This window comes from Rhinatrema bivittatum, chromosome 2 (genome assembly GCF_901001135.1).
Source record: "Rhinatrema bivittatum chromosome 2, aRhiBiv1.1, whole genome shotgun sequence".
Taxonomy (NCBI): Eukaryota; Metazoa; Chordata; class Amphibia; order Gymnophiona; family Rhinatrematidae; genus Rhinatrema; species Rhinatrema bivittatum.
This window is the reverse complement of record NC_042616.1, coordinates 118,860,669-118,886,069: the sequence shown is the minus strand read 5'-3', so window position 1 is coordinate 118,886,069 and position 25,401 is coordinate 118,860,669. Positions and strand designations below refer to the sequence as shown.

The 25,401-nt window shown below is 43.1% G+C and overlaps 1 protein-coding gene across 2 annotated transcripts in view; it reads left to right on the top strand.

Annotated features, from left to right (window-relative positions):
* The window catches only part of CCNY (cyclin Y), a 487,859-nt gene that overhangs the window by 423,005 nt on the left and 39,453 nt on the right, over positions 1-25,401 (top strand). For both annotated transcript variants that reach the window (XM_029588558.1, XM_029588559.1), the window contains one exon: positions 14,467-14,629. In XM_029588558.1, the coding sequence (XP_029444418.1) occupies positions 14,467-14,629 (163 nt within the window). The remainder of the gene's footprint in view (positions 1-14,466; positions 14,630-25,401) is intronic.

The following is a 25,401-nucleotide window of genomic DNA, read 5'->3' as shown; positions in this document are numbered from 1 at the left end:
TCAAAGGACTGGTAGCCAATCTAGATCCCGGGGAACTGAGCTGCAATCAGATAATATCCATGGTGCAGTTTTCTGCACTAACTGTAGACATAAGAACATAAGAAGTGCCATACTGGGTCAGACCGAGAGTCCAAGCACAGCATCCTCTTTCCAACAGTGGCCAATCCAGGTCACGAGTATCTAGCAGGATTCCAGTTAGTAGATAGATCCCATGCTGCTGATGCAGAAGGATAAAGTAGTGACTCTCCCCAAGTCTCCCTGCTTTATAACAGTTTATGGATTTTTCAAACTTGTCCAAACCTTTATTTAAATCCAGCTGCTAACTGCCTTTACTACATCCTCCAGCAATGAGTTCTAGAGCTTAATTGTATGTTGAGTGAAAAAATATTTTCTCTGATTTATTTTAAATACTCTACTTACTAACTTCTTGTGTTCTTATGCATTGTCCCCAAGTCTTTGTATTTTTTGAAAGTGTAAACAATCGATTATAATTTATCCTTTCTACTCCACTCATGGTTTTATAGACCTCTATCATATCCCCATTAGCCACCTCATCTCCAGGCTGACCAGTCCTAACCTTTTTAGCTTTTCTTCGTAGGAGAGCCGTTCCATCCCCTTTATCATTTTGTTTGCCCTTCTCTACCTTTTCGAGTTCAGCTATATCTTTTATTGAGATGTAATGCCCAGATTTGTACACAGTACTCTAGGTTTGATCTCACCATGGAACAATAGAGGTATTATGACCTGCTCCATTTTGTTCTGCATTCCTTTCTTAATAATTCCTAATTTTCTCTTTCCTTTTTTTTTTTTTTTTTTTTTACTGTCGTATACTAAGCCACGGATTTCAAAGTATTGACCACAATGATGCCCATATTCTTTTCCTGGGTGGTAACTTCTAATATGGAACCTAACATTGTGTACCTGTGCATCATTTTGCATTTGTCCACATTAAATTTCATCTGCCATTGGATGCCTTTTCACCTTTCAATTTCACTATGTAACTTCAGACTTTTCTTTCTCTGATGTATCTGAAAAATGTTTTGCACATCGCGTTACCTCTTTGGCAATCCTTTCTTCCACCTGACTTTTTGCTTTCTTGATTACTTTCTTTGTCTCCCTCAGTTTCACCAGATATTCTTCCTTGTGTTCTTCTTTTTGGAATCTCTTATATTTCTTGAACGCTATTCTTTTTGCTTTCATTTTATCAGCCACCTCCTTTGAGAACCAGATAGGTTTCTTATTTCCCTTGCAATCAAAGAAGAAAGTAAGGACTCTGAAGTTGATATTATCATCCATCCGGGACTGGACCCAATGACCTTGCTAGAAACAATATCCAAGTGGTACAGAGAGATTTCCAGTCTCTGACAAAGCAGATTAGTCACATGGCGCAGACTCTATTGACTTTTCAGAAGTATTACCAGTTCATGGAAAGGGGAGAGGCTAAGCCATATAGATAACTTCAATGCATGGCTCAAACATGATGTAAGGAACAAAGTTTTGGATATTGGAGGCTGGGGCCATGTATGGAACAGTAAAAGGCTCTATGTCAAAGATGGCTTACATCTGTCTGTGGCAGGAAAAAGGATCCTAAGAGATAAATTCAAATCCTATGCCTTAAGGCATTTAAACTAGACAACAGGGGTGGCAAAAGGAAATTGGAATGTCACCCCCAAATCTAAAGGAAATGGGTAAAGGGGATAACAAGTCAGCTGAAAAAGGATCAAAAGAAGTCCAAGAAGAGCAGTAACCTGAAGGAGAGAAGCTGGAAAGCTATGAGCACAAATGTTTGTAGTCTGGGCAATAAAATCCCAGACCCGCAATCCCTAATGGTAGAGGTGGATTTGGATATTGTTGCTGTTACAGAGACATGGTTCATGGGTTCTCCTGATTGGGATTTGGCCATCCTGGGCTATAACTTGTTAAGGAAGGACAGAGAGGACAGAAAAGAGGGAGGAGTAGCTCTTTATGTCAAAAACAATATCCAAGCAACTGAACTGCAAGGAATGTGGGATAGAGAAGAAGCATTATGGGCCATCCTACAAAAAAAAAGATGGTGCAGCCATTTTTACTGGAGTGGTTTACAGTCCTCTGACTCAAATGAAAGAACTAGACAGAGATCTTGTTGAATACATCTGAAAGGTGGGAAAGAAGGGAGAAATGTTGATTGTTGGTGATTTTAATCTTCCGGATGTAGACTGGAGAATCCCTTCTGCAAAATCTAACAGAAGTAGAGAGATAGTTGATGCCCTGCAAGGGGCTCTGTTCAAAAAATAGTAATGGAACCCACAAGGGAGTTACCCTCGACTTAGTGCTAATGGGGATAATGTCTGGGTGGGTGCCTACCTCAGCATCAGTGATCATTAAACAGTATGGTTTGATATTGCAAATAGGATACAGAGAAGTCACACGAAGACATGAGTTTTGAATTTCAAAAATATGGACTTTATTGAAATGAGGAAGTACCTGGAGGTAGAGCTAAAAGACTGGGAGAAAATGAGTGGACCAAACTAAAAGGAGCAGTTACAAAGGCAACAAATCTTTGTTAGAAAAGTAAACAAAAGCAAGGGAAATAAGAAACCTATCTGGTTCTCAAAGGAGGTGGCTGATAAAATGAAAGCAAAAAGAATAGCGTTCAAGAAATATAAGAGATTCCAAAAAGAAGAACACAAGGAAGAATATCTGGTGAAACTGAGGGAGACAAAGAAAGTAATCAAGAAAGCAAAAAGTCAGGTGGAAGAAAGGATTGCCAAAGAGGTAACGCGATGTGCAAAACATTTTTCAGATACATCAGAGAAAGGAGAAAAGTCTGAAGTTACATAGTGAAATTGAAAGGTGAAAAGGAACAATGTGTGGAGAGAGATGAAGAAATGGCGGAAATATTAAACAAATACTTCAGTTCGGTATTCTCTAAAGAAGACCCTGAAGAAGGTCCGTTGCTAGTTAACAAGACAGTGGTGGAGTAGACGAAACTCCTTTTACAGAACAGAATGTATGGGAAGAGCTAGGAAAAGTGAAAGTGGAAAAAGCCATGAGGCCTGATGAACTTCATCCCAGGATACTGAGGGAGCTCAGAGATGTGCTGACAGGTCTGCTGCATAACCTGTTCAATAGATCCCTGGAAACAAGAGTGGTGCCCAGTGACACTTCACAAGAGTGGGAGCAGAGAGGAGGCTGGAAACTTTAGCAGGGAAAAGTAATGGAGACTCTGTTGAATGAAAGAATAGTGAACTATCTATAGTCAGGAGGATTGCTGGACCCAAGGAAGTATGGATTCACCGGGGGAAGGTCCTATCAGACAAATCTGATTGATTTTTTTTTTTTTGATTGGGTGACTAAAGAATTAGATTGAGGAAGAGCTTTCTATGTGATCTGCTTGGATTTCAGCAAATCTTTTGATACAGTCCCACGTAGGAGGCTTTTGAATAAAATGAGGAGCTTGGGAGTGAGCGTCAAGGTGGTAGTGTGGATTACAAACTGGTTGACAGAAGACAACATGTGATGGTAAATGGAACCTACTCTGAAGAGAGAACGGTGTTAAGCAGAGTGCCGCAAGGATCTGTGTTGGGACTGGCCCTGTTCAGTATCTTTGTGAGCGACATTGTGAAAGGGATAGAAGGTAAAGTTTGTCTTTTTGTGGATGATACTAAGATCTGCAATAGAGTGGGCATGCCAGAAGGAGTAGAGAGAATGAGATGTGATTTAAGGAAGCTTGAACAGTGGTCGAAGATATGGCAGCTGGGATTCAATGCCCAGAAGTTCAGAGTCATGCATCTGAGGTGTGGTAATCCAAAAGAGCTGTATGTGATGGGGGGTGAAGGGCTGTTGTGCAGAGAGCAAGAGAGGAGTGATAGTATCTAACAATCTAAAGACGGCAAAGCAATGTGATAAGGTGATAGCTAAAGCCAGAAGAATGCTGGGCTGCATAGAGAGAGGAATAACCAGTAAGAAAAAGGAGGTGATAATCCCCTTGTACAGGTCCTTGGTGGGGCCTCACCTGGAGTACTGAGTTCAGTTCTAGAGACCATATCTCAAAAGGTCCAGAGAAGGGCGACAAAAATGGTCGGGGGGGGGGGGGTGTCCATTAAATGATTTATGAGGAGAGGTTAAAGGACCTACATATGTATACCTTGGAGGAGCGGAGGTGCAGGGGAGATCTGATACAGACCTTAAGATACCTGAAAGGTTTTAATGATGCACAATCGATAAACCACCTCCATTGGAAAGAAATCAGTAGAACTAGGGAGTCACGAAATGGAACTCCAGGGATGACGACATAAAACCAACATCAGGAAATATTTCTTCACGGAGAGGGTAGTAGATGCCTGGAATGCCCTTCCGGAGGAGGTGGTGAAGACAACAATGATGAAAGATTTCAAAGGGGCTCGGGATAAACACCGTGGATCCCTAAAAGCTAGAGGATAGAAATGAGGAAAAGAGCACATGGGGGTTACTTGCTGGTGTGGCGGTTACTACCCTTAACCAATAAGCCTTATAATTGTGATACAACTCCAACATTGCTCTCTGCTTCAACTGCAAGAAGTAACAGGGAATTGGTCTCAGACAGCAATTAACAAGGGCCCTGACTTTAACAGTTTGGGAAACTAAGTATGGGGGTAACTTGATTGGTGCAGCAGATGCCATCCCCTGGCGGGGGGGGGGGGGGGGGGGGGGGGAGACCTGTATGGCGTGGCAGATGCTACCATAAGCTTTCTGGGCAGACTGGATGGACTGTTTGGTTCTTTTCTGCTGTCATTCCTGTTTTTGTGTTTCTATGTGATTGGAATTTCTAAAAAAAAAAAAAAAACTAAACTAAAAAAGAGAGAGTTTTTTTGGACCCGTAATTGGAATTTCTGAGTTTAGATCCAGACTGTGGGTGCTTCTACATGGTAAACCAGAGCAGTCCCATGGACTGCATGCTCTGTTAACATTCAGATTCCTTGTGAGGGAACTGGTTACAGCACATTCAAGGGGAACAACAGACAGGTGGAAATGGTATCATGTTGTTTAAACGATTTATTAGTGACTTCTATGTTTTTCAATATTTTAGGTCTTTTCAGTATTTTGGACTTTGGATTTTGATATTTGCGTCAAATGTATTTTTTACTTCATTTGTTTTTCACTTTTTTAAATTATATGGCAGCATTTATTTTTGTACGTTCTTATCATGCACTTCGGTGACATTGTTAGTAGTAAAGCTTGGGTGGTTAAAGATTAGGGCCAAGTCAGCCTTTCTATCCCTGGGCCACAGACCATTCCAGCAAATCTAGGATGCCTTGTTTCTCTATCAATACAGAATCTGCTGAAACTACACAGAAACCGTAAAAGAAGTGGACATTGGTTTTGTTTCTCTTTTCTTTACAACAAACACCAACTCTAAAGTCCCGAGGGAACAGTCTCTCACAGTAGCTCACGTGTCCATTTAACGTTTTATTATTTATCAAAAATTAGAAATCCAAATTTACAACCTAATGTTCTTTATAACAATTATCTAAATTTTATAAGAAACATTTTAAATGTTTCTTTCAATACAAGATTAATAGAATGTAGTATAACCCCTCCCAAAATACACACACTTTTATATCCCACGCATTGATTCATACCACACAACTCTTCCCAAACTGCAGACCACCTCCTCCAAATTTTTTCACCAAAGAGTTACCAATATTGGCTACACCCATTGCTCGAAACAAACATGGCTCATCTTAAAAACTGCTTGTTATGTTGTTCCAAACTCTCAATTTACAAACAGTCTGACAATTCAAAGTTCGTTCCTAACAACAGTTAAAAAAACTGTGAAACCCTCCTGGGAAATAATTCTCATTCAAAATGTAATGCAGTGATGTTTATAAGGCACTCAAAATGTGTGCTTTATTTCCGAAGCTTGCTGTACTGCAAATAGCTCAAAGGTTGCTTGTCCTACCCGAAGATCAGCTTCTTGACCAATGCCCGATGTTTCAAAGCAAGGAGAGCAATGATGGTATCCCAAACACACCCAATTCTTACAGATCACCACGTTTTGCCGAATTCATTTCAAAAATGCCTCCAAAGGGTCAGAGTATCGGACTACTTTCATCCCACCCGATGGGGTGAACTTTGCAGAAAGCGAGAGGTTGGCCTGTCCGAAATGGACAAAAGTTAGTGTGCTTGACCACAAACAAAAACTGCCTTGCAATAAAGGAAATTGCAAAGGAAAAATGGGATATGTTACAGATAGGCTCTACTGCAAAATCTCTGTGTCTGCAGGTGTAAAGGCCTAACAGCGAGTCAACATGAACTTCCATGCCCCAGCCATGTGCGTAACCTCTTACCAGTTCAGAGGAGGGTGAGCACCCCCTGCTGTCTTTTTTTTTTTTTTTTATGTCCGTTATCAAAAACAAGGATACCAGCTAGACCACAACTGACACCTGCCAACTCCATGCCTAATGATAAAAAAGTAAGCACCTTTCCAAATGTGGTCATGCAGGGCCTGGTGAATGTATCTGGCAGTGATATACACAAAGAAGAGGGCATCTCGGGCTTTGGAAATTTGGCCAAGGGAAGAAGTCCCTGACTGGGTGAGAACTCCTTAACTTCCTGGGTAGTTAGTTACAGATAAATGCATTGTCTGGAGCAGGAAACTCTACAGTACCTAATACAACAAGGTACTTGCATAATAAATATTATTCTTCTGTCTGTCACCTATAATTCCAAGCATGCTTTCCTGGAACACCATTTTGACTGAACATTTATTCAGCTGTGAATAGAAAACAAGGACACGTGCTAATATGTATGCTGTGCCAGTATCTAATCCTGAACAGAGAAAGCATGGACAGTTGAGACTGCTGCCTGTTGTGAGTGAGTAGTTTGTAGTTATTGATTCAGATGGCTTATTGCCTCCTGTGGTATCTCCAGTTCCTTGTAGCTCTTCCCCCCCCCCCCCCCCCCCCCCCCCCCCCCCCGCCCCCCGGTCCATTTTGTCGTTGCAGAGTGAATAGTGCATTGAGGTGGAACTCTGCCTCTTGGTATAGGCAATCTTGCTGAAATGTTTCAGCATATGGTTGTCTTTTCATATTATTTTGTTTAGGAGACTATTTTTGTGTTTTAAGAACATGCCATACTGGGTCAGACCAAGGGTCCATCAAGCCCAGCATCCTGTTTCCAACAGTGACCAATCCAGGCCATAAGAACCTGGCAAGTACCCAAAACCTAAGTCTATTCCATGTTACTGTTGCTAGTAATAGCAGTGGCTATTTTTAAGTCAACTTAATTAATAGCAGGTAATGGACTTCTCCTCCAAGAACTTATCCAATCCTTTTTTAAACACAGCTATACTAACTGCACTAACCACATCCTCTGGCAACAAATTCCAGAGTTTAATTGTGCATTGAGTAAAAAAGAACTTTCTCCGATTAGTTTTAAATGTGCCCCATGCTAACTTCATGGAGTGCCCCCTAGTCTTTCTATTATCTGAAAGAGTAAATAACAGATTCACATTTACCCGTTCTAGACCTCTCAGGATTTTAAACACCTCTATCATATCCCCCCTCAGCCATCTCTTCTCCAAGCTGAAAAGTCCTAACCTCTTTAGTCTTTCCTCATAGGGGAGCTGTTCCATTCCCCTTATCATTTTGGTCGCCCTTCTCTGTACCTTCTCCATCGCAATTATATCTTTTTTGAGATGCGGCGACCAGAATTGTACACAGTATTCAAGGCGCGGTCTCACCATGGAGCGATACAGAGGCATTATGACATTTTCCGTTTTATTTACGATTCCCTAGCTAATAATTCCCAACATTCTGTTTGCTTTTTTGACTGCCGCAGCACACTGAACCAACGATTTCAGTGTGTTATCCACTATGACACCTAGATCTCTTTCATGGGTGGTAGCACCTAATATGGAACCTAACATTGTATAACTATAGCATGGGTTATTTTTCCCTTTATGCATCACCTTGCACTTATCCACATTAAATTTCATCTGCTATTTTGATGCCCAATTTTCCAATCTCACAAGATCTTCCTGCAATTTATCACAATCTGCTTGTGATTTAACTACTCTGAACAATTTTGTATCATCTGCAAATTTGATTACCTCGCTCTTCGTATTTCTGTCCAGATCATTTATAAATATATTGAAAAGTAAGGGTCTCAATACAGATCCCTGAGGCACTCCACTGTCCACTCCCTTCCACTGAGAAAATTGTCCATTTAATCCTACTCTTTGTTTCCTGATTTTTAGCCAGTTTGTAATCCACAAAAGGACATTACCACCTATCCCATTACTTTTTACTTTTCCTAGAAGCCTCTCATGAGGAACTTTGTCAAATGTCTTCTGAAAATCCAAGTGTACTAAATCTACTGGTTCACTTTTATCCACATGTTTATTAACTCCTTCAAAAAAGTGAAGCAGATTTGTGAGGCAAGACTTGCTTTGGGTAAAGCTATGCTGACTTTGTCTTTCTATATGTTCTGAGATTTTGATGTTAGAACACTTTCCACTATTTTTCCTGGCACTGAAGTCAGGCTGACCGGTCTGTAGTTTCCCAGATCGCCCCTGGAGCCCTTTTTAAATATTGGGGTTACATTAGCTATCCTCCAGTCTTCAGGTACAATGGATGATTTTAATGATAGGTTACAAATTTTTACTAATAGGTCTGAAATTTCATTTTTGAGCTCCTTCAGAACTCTGGGGTGTATACCATCCGGTCCTGGTGATTTACTACTCTTCAGTTTGTCAATCAGGTCTACCACATCTTCTAAGTTCACCGTGATTTGGTTCAGTCCATCTGAATCATTACCCATGAAAACCTTCTCCAGTACGGGTACCTCCCCAATATCCTCTTCAGTAAACACCGAAGCAAAGAAATCATTTAATCTTTCCGCGATGGCCTTATCTTCTCTAAGTGGCCCTTTAACTCCTCAATCATCTAACGGTCCAACTGACTCCCTCACAGGCTTTCTGCTTCGGACATATTTTAAAAAGTTTTTACGGTGAGTTTTTGCCTTCTTTGGCCAACTTCTTTTCAAATTCTCTCTTAGCCTGTCTTATCAATGTCTTACATTTAACTTACCAACACTTATGCAATATCCTATTTTCTTCTGTTGGATCCAATTTTTGAATGAAGATCTTTTGGCTAAAATAGCTTCTTTCACCTCCCCTTTTAACCATGTTTTGTGAGCACTCAGTTTTTCACATTGATGTGCAGCTGGGGGGGTCATTTTGTAACTGCCCGTATTGGTGTCATGTCGGTGGGTGCTTTTTACCACCACAGGCTTGGCTTTATTCCAATTTTCAAAGGCAAAGTACTTTCCATGTACAATTATCCCACCAAAACTGCCCATACACATTTACACCAGAGAGGGTGAAGAGTCCCTCCTCTCTGAACTTTGCAGAAAGCGGGAAGTATGCCTGTTAATGTGTGTATGTGGAAATAGTGCTTTTTTTCTTTCTTTTTTTTAAGGGAAAGCATACCACATACATTTGAAAATACAAAAGTATGCAAGTAAGTGCAAACTCCTTGCCACCTCCATCCCCAAGGAACACTTCTGCTCACTGCAGCAGGGGTGACTCAAGACAAACTGCTCCCCCTCTCCAAAGGCACGGCACAGTTCAGATCATCAGGAGGGCCCCTTGGACTCTGCCCTTTTCAATGATTTGCAATGCTACAGGAGAGGAAAAGCAGGGGTCAGAGTTCCCAGAGGAGGGGGCAGATAGAGTGTCCATGATAATATTTCTAGGAAGCTGGCAACCCTGCCACACTCCCAGGAGCCCTGCCTCCTGCCTCTCATGTTTCCCCAGCATTTGCACCCTGGAGGAGATGGATGAATAGTGGGAATCTGTGTAGCGAACTCTCTCCAGGTCGGTGCAAAGATATTAGGCGCTGTAGGTGAACCTTGCAGCCTTGTACCCCTTCCCTCCCAGCCCTCACCACAAACATTTAAAAGTTATGCATTTTTTTTATAATAGATTTTGCATGAAAAGGGATATTCATAGTCTAAGGTAAAAATATCACAACAACATGTATATTATTTTTTACATGCACTGGTGCCAACCTGAAATCCCTGAAAAAAAGAATTTGGAACCTGTATGGTATTGAGCCTGTTGTAAGGTGCGTTCAATGTGGACTTGGCCCTCAGAAAGCCATGAATAAACCAAATTACAATTACAATAGAGCTGTGGTTCCCAAAACTATCGTGGAAGACCCCCACAGTACTCCTCGGTGAAGATTTGAGGTCCTTTGGAGTGAATAAAGTCTCACAAAGATGAAATTTTGTACTATATTATCTCATCCTAGCTTGTTTACTACTTGTTTACTACTTGTTTACTACTTGTTTACTACTATGCTTGCACTTATAAGATAAGTGCAAGCATAGTAGTATTTTATCTTATAAGTGCAAGCATAGTAGTATTTTACACACTGCCTGCACCTGCTGTTCTCCAGCAACCTATGATTAGACAAGCCCAGTGTTTCACAGGCTTGATGATATAAGCCATAGAGTTCACAGTGGCAATATATGATGGTTGCTAGACTCCATCACACATTGAGTTCTTTTTCCTATAGCCAAATCTTTATTATTTTGATTGTTTTTTATTTTTGGCTATCACTGAGTCATAATTATATTACTACTGGCAGTAGAGCTGCTGCTGCGGCGGCAGCAGCGTGCGGGAGAAAAAGGCCTCTGGTATGACTTTGGGGGCACCGAGAGCATCTTTTATTGAACTTAGTAGTTTGTTTGGCTTCCACTGCCCTTTATCTGCAGATGTTTTACTGCGAAAGGACAGCTGCCTCCCGCTTTCACCTGCAGTTCCATCTCTGGTCTCTGCTTGTTTGTCTGACACAACTGCCTGAATGTCCCGCCGCCACCTTAAACTTAACGCAGCCAAAACTGAGCTTCTTACATTTCCTCCCAAACTCGTGTGCCAGCATTCTCCTGCCCCCTCAGTCCGCAAGCTTGGGTTCCTCTTGGACTCCTCTTTCTCCTTTGCACACATCCGAAACATTGCTTAAACATGTTTAATTCTGTATAGCCAGTAAGTCTTTTCTAATTTTTCAAGCGAGGGTTCATTTGGATGCACTGGAGCTGAGCCAACAATGACATGGCTGACCGGCACAGCCTTTCTCTCTCTCTCAATTGCTCCAGTCCTGTCCCACCATTCTCTTTCTCTCTGACCTCCCTCCGAATCCTCCCTACACTGCTGCCTCTTCATTGCACACTGGGGTGGGAGGGTTGCTTAGTTGTGGTCCAGTGCGTGGAGCCACAGGGGAAGAACTATCCCCAGCTGCAACAGCAGGCCTAGCAGCCCTGGAACTTGGGTGAGCAGGTGGGAATTGATGCCCGCCAGTGCAGGAAGTACCACAGATTAGAGGCTGAGCCCCGGGCGGAGGAGGTGCCACACCACCAGAACCACCAGCCAGCCGACATGGTGCCAGTAGCACCAGTAGTTTAATTCCTGCTCAGCAGCTGGCAGTCCAACGCAGGAGCAACATTGCCGAGTGCCCGACACAGCCTCCTGCGACGGAGGTCAGAGAGAGTGGGGAGTACAGTGAAGGACTCTGAGCGGAGGACAAGGTTCTTCCCTGTTGCCTACTGCTGGAGGACTGAGGCTATGTTCCTGACTTACTGCTCACTCCTTCCTGAAGCTATCTCCAGTTTGTAATCTGTATCTTGCGCATTACATCAGTGTTTCCCCAACCTTTTCAAGCCCAAGGCACACCTACACTAACAAAAATATTGTGTGACACACCAGTTTCCATGGAGCAGGCATTGCGGACACGGAGAGGACTCCATTGGCCAAAAGGTGACCCAGTGAAGCACTGAAAGACCCACAGACTCTTTCAGATTGTAAAGGGAGAGAGGGGATAGAGACACATATGAGCCTATCACAATGCACCAGTTCCCTCTATATATGTGCAGTAGAAGGGAGGTGCGAGCAGCCGGCTCAGTTATTTACCTTGACTGCCACATGTGGCTGCCAGAGCTCCTTCACTAATGCTTTTCCCAACACTTGGTGAGTCACATTCAGTGCTCAGTGCACACTCTCCCCGTCTCATTCAGCCTGGGGATAGGATAGAGGCTGGAAAAGCTCAGAAAGAGGAAGGCGAGGAGGTGCTGTGTGCTGCATGCCCTGCATATGTTGCCTATTACTTACCACATGCCCATGCTGTAGCTAGGAAGAAGAGGCAGGATGATCTCAAGAGCATGGGCTCTTAGGTCCTTCCCTGCTCCCTTCTTTCTTCCCCCCCCCCCCCTAAATTTAGATAATTAAACTGAAGAATCATGATTGCCATCTCCCTCAAGCCACAATCCTGTAAAAACTCATTTCTCCCCTACGTGTGTTCAGTTAGCAGTTCCACACTAACTTTCTTTTCCCTTTATTCCCGATGTCCATCCTCGTAACTTACGTTCATCAAGCAAATTGCTCCTATCTGTGCCCTTCTCCTCCACTGCTAATTCCATACTTGGTGGCTGATGCAAAATCGTGCACGCAGGCTAGCGCACAGCTTAACCAGTGAGAGGACGAGCGTTTTGGAAGCGTTAGGCTAACGCCCGATGCAATAAGGGGATTAGTGCGTCCAAAGCTCACACATAGCTAATAGCGCTCATCATATGTAAATGTCATGTAGATAAGACTATTAGCTTTTTCCCCAATGCAAAAAATTGCTGTGTGCCCGACGCACATTTTTTAAAACGGCAAATTTAATGCCATTCCCGCAGGGTTCTCTAAAAAAAAAAAAAAAAAAATCCTGCTTTCTGTGGTTCCTCCTACTTTTAGTATCATCGCGATACTAAGTAGGAGGAACCAGAGAAAGCAGCAACATGAAAAAAAAAAGTGTTGATGGAGGCCAGCTTTGGGAAAACGGACGCTCAATTTAACAGCGTCCTTTTTTCCTAATCCTGTGTGCAGGTTAGGGAAAACGTGCACTCATAAGTCGATCGTCTGTTTTCCTAACCCCTGCCTGCTTGTACAGCTACGTCTCCTGGGCACCCGATGCCAAGGACGTGCCAGGGGTGCACAGTTGATCCCTAGCATGTCCTTTTTTTGTGCGGCAACTCATTTCCATACCGCATTGGGAGTCGTGGCTGTTCACGCGTTTAAAAAAACCGCTGCCTAGTTTGGACGCACGGCTTATTGCATCGGTCCCTTGGTGCTTTCTGGCTTGCGGCCCCATGTTCCTGGAATGGTCTTTCTGTGTTGGTGTGTCTTGCTCCTTCTCTCACTGTGTTCAAGTCCCACATAAAGATCCATCTCTTTGAGCTTGCTTTTAAATCCAAAAGCGCTGAAACTTCCTGATCTTGACCTTCCCACATTGTACATGTTTTACTGCAATAGTGAAGTGATTACTAGAAAGCTATTTGTCTTGACTTTGTGTCTCATCTAGATTGTAAGCTCTATGGGACAGGGACTATTCCTTTTATGTATCTGTACCGTGCTGCGTGTGCCTAGTAGCGGTACAGAAATGTATAGGGGTAGTAACTCTGAGGGCGCAACTTTCTTTTCTGATATGGAGTGTGGAAGAACCCTTGCAAAAAAAAACAAAAATCAGTTTGTTCAAATATTCAGTTCTTTGTGAACTGCAGACTGCTGCTATCTCGGAAGCAGGCTTAGGCTGTATTGCCATTTTGCAGCCTGAGGTATACTAATAATAATCATATATATATAATTTTAATAATCATGTGTTAACATTTCTCTGAGTTGTGATGAGATTTGTTGTGTATTTTCTTTTATTTTGGTATTGCTGAGATTCCATCCATAATGAAGATTTCTAAAGGACATGGACCCTAAACTATTGTGTTTGCATAGAGCGTGCCTAATTAACCAGGCCTTGGTATTTCTCAGAGGTGATGCTTTGAGTTGTAAGCAGCGTTCTGGGATCTAACAACCTTCTCTGAGATTAATCTCTGCACAGATGCCAGAGAATTGGGTGAAAAAGAGATGGGGGAAGTACAAATCAGTTGAGTGACAGTTGACACTGCAGTCATGCAAGTTGAGTAAAACAAAAACGCCATTGAACAAACATATCTGCTTGACATGAGGGGTTTTGGTTTCAACAAAAAAAAAAAGCGTGCTTAGAAATAACTTACAGACACGTAATAAAAGTCTGCACAGAGCCACTTACCAGGATTGGACCTGTTCAGATGTGCTTGACCTTTTTATTTCTAATTTGTTAATATTGTAATTGGAGGAGAAGACATCCGAAAAGGACACTGGAGCTGAGAAATGCGCCCATCATAACCGATAAACGGCGTTTACCACACGGCATCGAGCGGCATCTATCCAAACACAAATCCTTGTCTGAGAACCCTAAGTTTACTCCATTTCTTTAAGGTCACGTTATGGAGGCAACGCCACAGAATGCCACAAGGCAAACTCTTTTTAGCACAAACTTCACACGCATGAGGCCTGCGCTTAAAACTATTTTCAGACGTTGATGTAAATGATGCAATGTAACATTTCCTCCTCCCCCCCCCCTTCTCATTTTACAGGAATGAGCTGGAGCGCCAGTTTCTGGAGTTGCTGCAGTTCAACATCAATGTTCCCTCGAGCGTTTACGCCAAGTATTATTTCGATCTGCGTTCGCTAGCGGAAGCCAATAACTTAAGTTTTCCATTGGAGCCCCTCAGCAGGGAAAGAGCACATAAACTTGAGGTGAGCTGCCTGCTTTCTCTTCACCCCTTTTCAGTTAGCGAGACGGGAAAGAAGTGGCTCAGCATAGGAGCTGTAGGGGATGCCTGTCCATTCAGCTGGCCTGAGACAGTTGTGACTCACTTTCGAGGGCCGCACTTCCTTCACAGGGTCAGTGCAAAATGAGCTAAGGCTGAGTGGGGGAATGTGCATGTAGAATTTGATCTAGTTCTCACGCTAGTAACACAGTCGCATGGCATTCAATTGCCCTTAAAGCAATTGAATACTTAGGAAAAGATATTTAAAAAAAAAAAAAAGCAAAGCTTCCTGTTCCAGGATAATAAGTAATAATAAAGTTTAAGAAAAATTAATGAAAAGCAAGCTTGTTGCTGAGGTATTTTTCTTGTCTTTGTTCCTTCCTTTTTATGCTCCCCTGTCAGAGCTGTACCCAGTTTGTCTCAATTTTGCTATTCATTCAAATTTTTTGTAATCTTGCATTGTACTGGCATTTGTGGTGTTGAGTATGCAGAGGCGTACTAAGGAGGGGGGAGGGGTGCCATTGCCGCCAGCAGGAAGGTCCTGCAGCAGCGCGGACCAGAGACTTGCTGGTGGGTTTTCCACTCCTCACCAGCAAAAGCAAGGTCATGTGGAAGAGGTCAGCGGCAGAAGAGACCCAGCGGTGCTGCTGGGGTCTCCCGGAGCCGACAACAGAAGAAGAGACCCAGCGGTGCTGCTGGGGTCTCCCGGAGCCGACAACAGAAGAAGAGGTCCAGCGGTGCTGCTGGGGTCTCCCGGAGCCGACAACAGAAGAAGAGGCCCAAAGGTGCTGCTGGGGTCACCTGGAGCCGGCAACAGAAGAAGAGGCCCAGCGGTGCTGCTGGGGTTTCCCGGAGCCGACAACAGAAGAAGAGGCCCAGCGGTGCTGCTGGGGTCTCCCGGAGCCGGCAACAGAAGAAGAGGCCCAGCGGTGCCACCGGCGTTTCCCGGAACCGGTGGCAAAAGAAGAGACCTAGTGGTGCCGCCAGCATTTTCTGGAGCCGGAGGCAGAAGAAGAGGCTCTGCTGTGCAGCCAGCAGCCGAAGAAGCAAGAGACTGGTCCTGTGAGAGAAAGTGCCAGTGTATGAGAGGAGTGTATATATGTGTGTATGATAGGATGTCTGTGTGTATATAAGACGGTGAGTGTATAGAAGAGTGAGTATGTGTGTATGCCTGTGTATATATATGAGAGGGTGCCAGTGGGTGCGTATGTGTGAGAGGGTACCTGTGTGCGGGAGTGGGGGTGAGTGAGAGGAAGCTTGTGTGTGTGCATGGGTGAGACAGGAATCATGTGTGAGGGATACAGAGGAAACATGTGTGTCTCTCTTTCACACACATACACGCAAGCTCCCTATATCTCACCAAGCGTGTATATGTGTGAGAGACAGAGGGAGCGTAGTTTGTTTGTCTGTGTGTGTGGTACCCCTAGTTCATGACAATGTCAGGGTGACAGGTATGGAGAGTTGGGGGCGGGGGTGTTTAAATCCTTATTAGTTTTAATTACTGGGTGTTGTTTGATGTCTGCTGTTTTGAAATATTTTGTCTGTTTAGAAAAATGTAAAACATTTTTACAAGAGCCTCTAATTATTGAATATTATTCTATTCATCAGCTATTTTGAAATGTATTTTTTAGTATGGTTTTATTATTGTTTAATTTATATTTCTTGATTCTATTGTTTTCAGGAATAGTGATTTTTTGCTTCTCCATTGTTGCACTGCATACAGAATCTGGCTTGTGGTTTCCAGTTCAGTTTTTGTCTGCGTGTGTGTGTGTGTGTGTGTGTGAGAGAGAGAGAGAGAGAGAGATGGAGAAAGCATGTCTGTGTCAGAGAAACAGAGGAAGCATGTGTGTGTGTGTGTGAGAGAGGTACAGAGGGAAGTATGTGGGTCTCTCTCTCTCTCTCACACACACACATATGCTCCCTCTGTCTCTCACCAAGCAGGTATGTGTGTGTATGAGAGAAAGGGAGCATATTGTGTGTGTGTGTGTGTGTGTGTGTGTGCATGCGTGCCCCCAGTCTATAACAATCTTAGGATGACAGATATAGAAAGCAGGAGATTTTAAAAATCCTTATTAGTTTTAATTATTGGGTGTTATTTGATGTGTCTGCTGTTTTGAAATGTTTTATTGATGTTTAGGAAATTTTAAAATTATGTATTGCGAGGGGTGCCAAAGAATTATCCGCCCTAGGTGCCAAATACTTTAGGTATGCCTTTGCAAGTATGTATACTGGAATATTTTTTCTTGACCTGTTTCAGAGCTTCCTTGTTTAATTTTTGATCAGAGTCGAAGGGGATAACGCCTTAATCCTATCCTGTTTCAGCTTTGCTCCCTTCCCACCACAGCACAATCATGAGCTGGGGTTCTTTGTTGGCCCCTTTCAGGTGTTCATCTTATGTGTCTTGGTTTGGTTTTCTGTGTGGTTTATTATAGGTTGGATGTACAGTGGACCCTCGAGTTACAACCGGCCTGACATACGAACAACTTGGGTTACAACCAAAATTTTAGTTTTGAGTTTCAACCAAAGTCTTGAGTTACAACCTGAATGCTGGCCAAGGCCATGTGTATCCGCTCATGCGTGTGGTTGCTTCTAATTGGATGTTTTTCCCTGTCAATCGCGTTTTTTTGGGGCTTGGTGGGTGGGACTTCTGCTCTGCTGTTGCAGTGATTGGCTGCTGCTGCTGAGGCCTGGCCATCTCAGGCGTACCCAGAGCTGCAAATGTTCACAGGAGGAGGACCCAGCACAGCATTGCAGCAAGCAGCAGCATCACCGGTGACCAAGAAAGCTTCTGTGCAGCAGCAGAAAGGGAGTGTAGCACTCAGCTGGCTACAGCAAGGTATCAGCAGGGGAGGAATGAGTATGCTGGGAGGGGGGAATGAGTGGGGGCCAGAGATGTGCTCTGAGGGGGTGGGGAAGGGGGAATCCTCCCCCTCCTCCTTTCCTGGCTAGCTAAAGATGTCAGCTCGAATGGTGAGTACAGTATGACATTGTTGTTTCTGGTAGGCTAGGCACATTTTATAACTTTTTGGTGAGTACACTAGGAAAATTATTGGTGTTTCTGGTAAATTAGACATATTGTTCAACCCTTTTTTAATTATGAAAAGGTTAGATAAGGGGTGTTTGGGGAGGTTCGGAATGGGCATTATGGGTATTTCCATTACTTCTTATGGGAAAAATAGTCTTGACTTACAACCAACTTGAGTTGCAACCAGCCCTCGCGAACGAATTGAGTTCATAAGTCAAGGGTCCACTGTATTGTATATTTCTAGAGCAGCTGAGCTTCCTCCACATACTCAAACCCTCGCCATGCCTTTAGCAATAAGCATATCAGAGGTGGGATAGGGAAGAGAACCTGGTTATATGGCTTCTCACGCACAGGCTGCAAAGGCTGTTACTGCACAGCTTTTCACACATCAAAAACTCATACAATCATTTTAAATCACTCAAAATTGGAAGATAAGCTGCCTTTTTTTCCTTTTGTTCCTTTTCAGGTTTCATTTTAAACTTAACGCTGTTGCTAGCTAGGTACCTCAGCGTATTGGCTTGCCAATCTCTTGGTCTTATTCCTATGTCTTCTTTCATCTTCTCATATAGGAGGTAATTTTCCAAAGGATTTGCGCACGCGTACTTGAATTTTTGCTACTTTTACGCGTGTAAAACTCCTTTGAAATTCCACTAAATTTTCAAAAATTTATAGGCGCTTAAATGTTTTGAAAATTGCTACAATATATGCTTGCGTTTAACGCCTTTAGAAATTACCTCCATTGTTTTATTTCTTTTATATTTTCACACTTTGCAGAACAAAAGCAGCACATCATCTACTTATGGTTGTGCCCCAGGGTTTCTAAAGATTGCCTTCCATGAGCGCATGTGCTGTTCTTTCTTGCTGTGCTCCCTGCTTGTGACATCATTAAAGAGCAGCAGAGTAGCGCACCAGTAGTGGGGTAGCTTATCAGAAGATATAGCCCAGTTTCAAAGAGAAAAACTGACTTTCTCAGTCTCTGATCACCATAGGTTTTGCACTGGTTTGTGCTCTATGATCTATAACATTGGCCCTAGCTGCTGTCAAGGAACTGATTATGGACAGAGATGGATTTAGGATTCTGCTGCCTCTAGCTCAGTGTTTTCCAACCTTCTCCTGGTGGCACACCTAGCCAGTCGGGCTTTCAGGATTGCCACAGCGAATATGCATGAAATGGATTTGCATACCTTGGAGTGTATGAAAATCTGTTTCATGCACTTTTCATTATGAATATCCTGAAAACCAAACCAGTCAGGTGCCTCAGATGAGGGTTGGGAAACAGTGCTCTAAACACTGTTAGTGCACACATCCCCAGGTCCCCCCACACCCCTGCCACCAATATTTCTCATCTTAGGCACAGGCCTAGTGTGCCTCTTGACCAATCTATGCCCGGTTACAGAGCTGCTTGTCTTTACCAGGGGTCTATGAAGGTGGCCATGTTACCTAATTTATCAGGTGCATTTCCACTCTGTAGTCGGCTAAAAGTAAAGTTTCAAGCTAGCCATAAATGCAAGCCTTATGAAATGCTATACCTGAAGGCTGCAAACAGCTCTGGTTTTCAAGGACATGAAAGTAACCCTACCTTTGACCAAATTTATGCAAATATACTGATGAATATTCATGTTACACTGTCTGAAAATCAGATGTATTTGCAGTTCTGAGGAGAAAATCAGATAAGCAGAGGTGGGTGTTCTGGAAAGTATGCTTCAGCTGGCTTCATGAAGAAAGCTGGTTACGCCGAAATGTTTCTTGGTTGCGTATGTCACTAAAACTGTGGCACTATACACCCACATACAATAAAATGAACTTTTAAAGAAAAAGTTACTTTCTCTAATATAGTGCTTGGTGCATTCCAGGAAATCCTTTTTCCCCCCACTGCTGGTGCTCCTGTAGATCCTCTCCTGGAATTACATATTATAGCAATAGCTCGCCCATGCCTTCGGCGGGGGAGAGAGGAAGTTGGGAAGTGTGTGATAGCCAAGAAGAAAGTGCCTGACTTTCATAGGAAAATAAGTTGCATGAAAAAGTAATGGTTTCCTTCTGAGGGCAGGTGGCATTATTTTTAATACCACGGGGTTACTGGGAGCTGAACAGATTTTTTTTAGCTAGCTACCTTTAAGTGCTCCCTCAATCTTTATTAGCTTTATTTTTGTTAGGATTTATGAATCAGTATGATTATGAGTATCAGTACTCTAGGCGATGTACAAATAAACCAGTCCCAAAATAATACAAAGGAATGGAATAGTGGAGTAGCAGCATAGTAGGTTGCCCACCAGGGTTCAAATCCCTTGTGACCTTAGCAAGTCACGGCCCCCTCCATTACCTCAGGTACAAGCTTAAGGACTCAGTTGCAAGGGCTGCGTTGGCACATTTACCACCCAGCAAATGGCGCCATGCATATTAAAATGAGCTGATTAACATGGATTTGCTATAAACAGCTCATTACTACCCAAAATGTATCCAAATCAAGTAACACGGCTTGCCTCAAAAATCACAAGCCGCGTTATTTGATGTGACGTTAGCCACAACTCAACAGGTACAGCTAACATCCCCCATTGGCCCCTTTTTACATTAGGGACCTGGTGGTCTCCCCCGTCCCAGTTTTAAAATATTATTAATTAAAAAAATAAAAGGTCTGCTGTTGGCCCGCGCACCTCAAATGCCAAACAAAAATCGCACACTGATGTCAGGTGCCACCTGCTCTTGGGCAGGCAGGAGCCCAGCACTGCAGCAGCCTCACGGAGGGGGCTCCTGCGGCAAAGTGGTACGCTCCAGCCCCTCTTTCCTCACAGGTTTTACTGGGGCCGCTGTGTATAAAAAGGGATAACACTAGGATTCAGCTTGGCATGCATTTGTCATAAGCTGCATTTGAAACAAAGAAATGAGGTAGAATCTTGAGAAGTGGGGTAGAAGCTTTAAGTGGGGTAATGCAGGCTTCCCAGCTTAAAGATGCTCCATGGGAAGCAGAAATTGAATTGGCTGCCTCTGCTCTCACAGATCACTGCTTTTAAAGTGAATATTAATAAAAGACCTGAAAGAAGAGCAATGTGAGGGGCAAAATGCAGACATTACTCTAAGCTAATGAATCAGACCCAAAGAACAGCAGCCGCTCTGAAACCATGGCTATAACAGTTCAGACCAGATGTTGATAGACAGCACTGGAGGCATGAGTATCTGCAGAGCGAAACATAAAAATAAGAAACGTTGTGGAAAATATGCCATTGTCTTGACCCTCAAAAGCTGGACCCAGGCCCACTGGTAGTCTTCCATCCAGATGAGTCCAGAAGTTTCAGAGCTCATTGAATAGAGATTATTTACATGAAATCTCTCCAAAGCCTTCCACATTTCATTTTTCTGTGTTAACCGGGAGGGGTCTGTCTTTTATCTTCAGAATTAAAAGAAGATTTCTTTCCAAGATACACAAGGAACAGGTTGATGAGAGAGGCAGCCAAGCACAGCTATTAGGGATCAGTGGTCGTCCCCTGGCCCTGGATCAGTGGTGTTTTTTCTCTTTTAAATTCAGGGCCAAAAAAAGAAATGAAAACTATAAATGTAGGAATCATAACATTGGAAAGCTCTATCTGGATTGTTTTTGTGTAGCCAGATTTAGAAAAAGCCGTATAATATATTTCAGTGTACTTCTGTAGCTCTGCTACTGTACATGCTTATTATACTCCATGAGTTGCTCAGGTTTTTCCTGGAGAATACTTGCCGGTGAGGTCTTAAATAAATGGAGCATTCCTTTATATTGGTGTGATATGCGGACCTCCTTGGCAGGCAGAAGAAATGGGGAGAGATTTAATTGAAGACATTAACAAAATGCTGTTGCTGGCTGCTTTCAGTCTGCCAGTTCTGGATTGGGATAGCCCTCCTGTGGTATCGTCTAGAATCAGGGAGGTCCTGAATTTGTTCTGAGAACTGGTGACAAAGCCAACACATAAGAGTTGATAACTGGACCTGGTACTTACAGATTGGTAGTGTGTTTGATGTCATCGTGGGAGATGACATGAGATGCAGTGATCCACAGGAGGGCGCGGTTCAGTATTAGAGCCCAGGCAGCAGTGGTTCAATCAAAGGTGAGAGTCCCGGTCTTCAGAAAAATTAGCTTTGCTAAGATAGGGGGAATACCTCAGGAAGGCATTAACTGGAGGGGAAAAGCTACAGAAAGTAGAAGAGCCGTGAGCAAAACTAAAAAGTATTGTAAGGGTAATAGTTTTTTGCTAGTTAAGTAAATGAAGGTAAGAGGAAATAGAAGCCTCACTTTTTTTTTTTTTTTTTTTTTAAAGAAGTGACTGAAAAAGTAACAGAAAAATGGTTAGCATTCATAAACTAAAAGAGACTGCAGAAAGAGGAAGATGGGCAACTACCGTATGTCTGGGAAAGTTGTCAAGAGAGTGAGAGTGCTAATTGAATTAATAGCTAATAAAGTTTTAGGCTTTTTTAGTTTAATAAAATTTGATATATTTGAGAAATCATGTTGCAAATAAATGAAATAAAAAAGAGGGGCCAGACCTTTTTTTTTTTTTTTAAACAAGAGGAAATGCAAAAATGGGATTGTTAGCCTCAAAGGTGAAGGTTGGGAATATGTAGCAGCTGACGAGAGGAAAGCACAGAATTGCTTAACAAATATGTCCAGCGTTCAATGAGAAACAGCTTGGAGCAGGACCACAGAAAACTGAAAAAAATCTGGCTGGAAGTGAGGTAAACCCCAAACGATTTTCAGAAGGCTCTGATCGCAAGGAGCTAGCAACACTAAAAGTAGATAAAGCCCAAGGGTATAACAGGAACTTAGAGGAGTCTAAATCTTTTCAATGCTTCTTTAGCATCGGAAGTGGTTTCTCTTAAAAGTTGAAGTAAGGAGGAGTCTGAAAATTACAGGCTGGCTAGTCTGACCTCGGTGTTAAGTGCATTAATGGATTCGCTGTTAAAACTGAAGATCGTGTGGCTTCTGACATCCAATAGATTACAGGATCCAAGGCAGCATGGTTTTACCAGTTGAGGGTCTTATCAGATGAATCTAACTCCTTGGATGACATGGGAGAAATAAAACAATGGAGGTAATTTCCAAAGGCGTTAAACGCAAGCATATATTGTAGCAATTTTCAAAACATTTAAGCGCCTATACATTTTTGAAAATTTAGTGGAATTTCAAAGGAGTTTTACATGCGTAAAAGTAGCAAAAATCCATTTACGCGTGCAACACCCAGTTTTACGTGCGCCAATCCTTTGGAAAATTACCTCCTATATGAGAAGATGAAAGAAGACATAGGAATAAGACCAAGAGATTGGCAAGCCAATACGCTGAGGTACCTAGCCAGCAACAGCGTTAGGTTTAGAATGAAACCTGAAAAGGAACAAAAGGAAAAAAGATGTATTTGGATTTCAGCAAGACCCTTGAGACAGTTCTGCATAAAAGACTTGTTAAATAAACTGAGCGTCCTAGGTACGGGTCCTAAAGTGACGGGGTTAGAAACTAGTTGAGTGGGAATCGACAAAAGGATAACTGTAAATAGAGTTCCCTCCTAGGAAAGGGTGGGGTTACCAGTACCGTTCCATAAGGATTGGTCTTTGGACCTTGGTCCTTTTCTGTTTAACACTTTTGTAATATATCAAAAAAAAATGGAGCAAACTGCCACCTCACTGAATGCAAACACATAGTAAGAGAGTAATTAGTGAAAGTTCTCACAAGATAATACACTAACAAATCTGTGATCCCATGGGCTATCAGAATTTGAGGTCATGATTTAACCATAACCTGTTATGCCCTGTGCTTTCAGTCATTTATCCCAGATGATATTGTGGTGTTGGAGATTCTGGGGTATCTCAGGCAGGAGGGAAGGGTTAAGGGGTGTTGGAGTTCCAGGATTTACAGCCAGTGGCCACTTTTTCTTTGTTTATATGCATTTTTTAGAAAACAAGTATTTATTGGATTATCCCTTTGAAGATATAGATTACACAGTAGCATCTGGGATAAATGATTGAAAGTTCAGGGCGAAACCAGTTAAGGCAAAACTGTTATTCCCACTATCTGATATACCACGGATATGCATTCTATGAACATTTGCTTTGGGATCACATATTCTTCTGAGAGGACTTTCACTCACCACTCTTTTTCTGTGACATTTTTGTAAGTGAGATTGCAGAAGGGCTATCAGGAAAGGTTTGCCTTTTTGCTGATGATACCTTTTTTGTGGCTAGACATCTTGGGAGGTGTGGAAAATGTGAGGAAGGATCTAGTAAGCTCTAAGCGTGATCTAAAGCAGCAGTTCCCAAAACTGTCCTGGAGGACCCGCAGCCAGTTGGGTTTTCAGGATGTCCACAATGAATATGCATGAAATAAATTTGCATGCACTGCCTCCACAACATGCAAATGTTATCTTATGCATATTCATTGTGGCTATCTTGAAAACCCAATTGGCTGGGGTCCCCCAGGGCAGGTTTGGGAACTTCTGGTCTAGAGTGTGGCAGCTTAAGATTTAATGCTGAAAAATGCAGGTTATGCATTTGGGTTGCCGAAACCAAAGGGAGCAGTACAGTAAAGGGGGAGAAATTCTTCTGTGCCCCAAACAGGAGCGAGATCTGGGGGTGATAATTTCTGATGATCTTAAAGTAGCCAAACACCAAACAGGTAAATAAGATGATTACAAAAGCCAGAAGGGTGCTTCATGCATAGGAAGAGGAATAGCCAGCAGGAAAGTGTGGTGCCTCTGTATAGGTTCCTGATGAGACCTCAGAATACTGTGAATGGTTCTGGAGGCTTTGAAAGGATATAAACCAAATAGTCTGTTCACAGGGAAGCTACTAAAATGGTCAGTGGTCTTCAGGGACGTAGCCAGAACTGAATGTTTGGGGGGCCTAAGGTGTGCACTATGGGCAGCCTCTCCCCACCCCACCCCACCCTGTTCACTCCCCTTCTTCTATCCTATCCTATGAGGGTCTTCATAGCAGTCGCTACAAAGCCTTTTCAATTTCTGGCAACACTCTGTCTTCTGTATCTTCACTGTCTCCCTGGCCTGTCACTGCCAGATCTCACTCTCACTGTGGTTAATGCACCTACTTTATACAAGGCTGCTAGTCCAGGAATTCCTGAGCTTTGAAGGGGCTGAGAGGAGGGGGGATAAATAATTACCTTCCTAAAGTAAATAAAGACTGTAATGGTCTCAGGCGTTAGCATATCTAGCCCAAGGTTAATGGGTTTTCCCATTCAAATCAGCCTCCTTAAAGGTGAGGAGGATCATCTGACAGTGATTCCAGTGCCTCCAGACCCTTTAGCTTCTGCACTTTTAAAGAGCTGACTAAAATGGGACATGTCCCTGTTGCTAAGGGAGGGGGCCTGAGCCAAAAGTGAGGGGGCCATAGGCCCCTGAAGGCCATCCATAGCACACGTCTGGTCTTCATCCTAAAGCATATGGGGACAGACTTAAAGATCTAAACATGTATACTCTGGAGCGGTGGTTCTCAACAGGTATGTTAGGAGGACCTGGAAGGTGTGTCGCAGATGGCTGCCTCCTTATCAGCCCAGGTGAGAGTTGGCTGACTTCTCTTACATTGGCCTGACAGGAGGCTCCTCTCACTTCCTTCTCTTCTTTCTGGCCCAGTGGGAGTCTGTTTCTGCTTTCATCCAGGTCAGAACGAGACATTGCCAGCTCCTGCTGTTCTGGGCCCGATGTGACACAAACCTTATCTTCCCCTGCTGAGTCTGGGAGAGATGCTGCTGCTGATCTCTTCACCCTGTG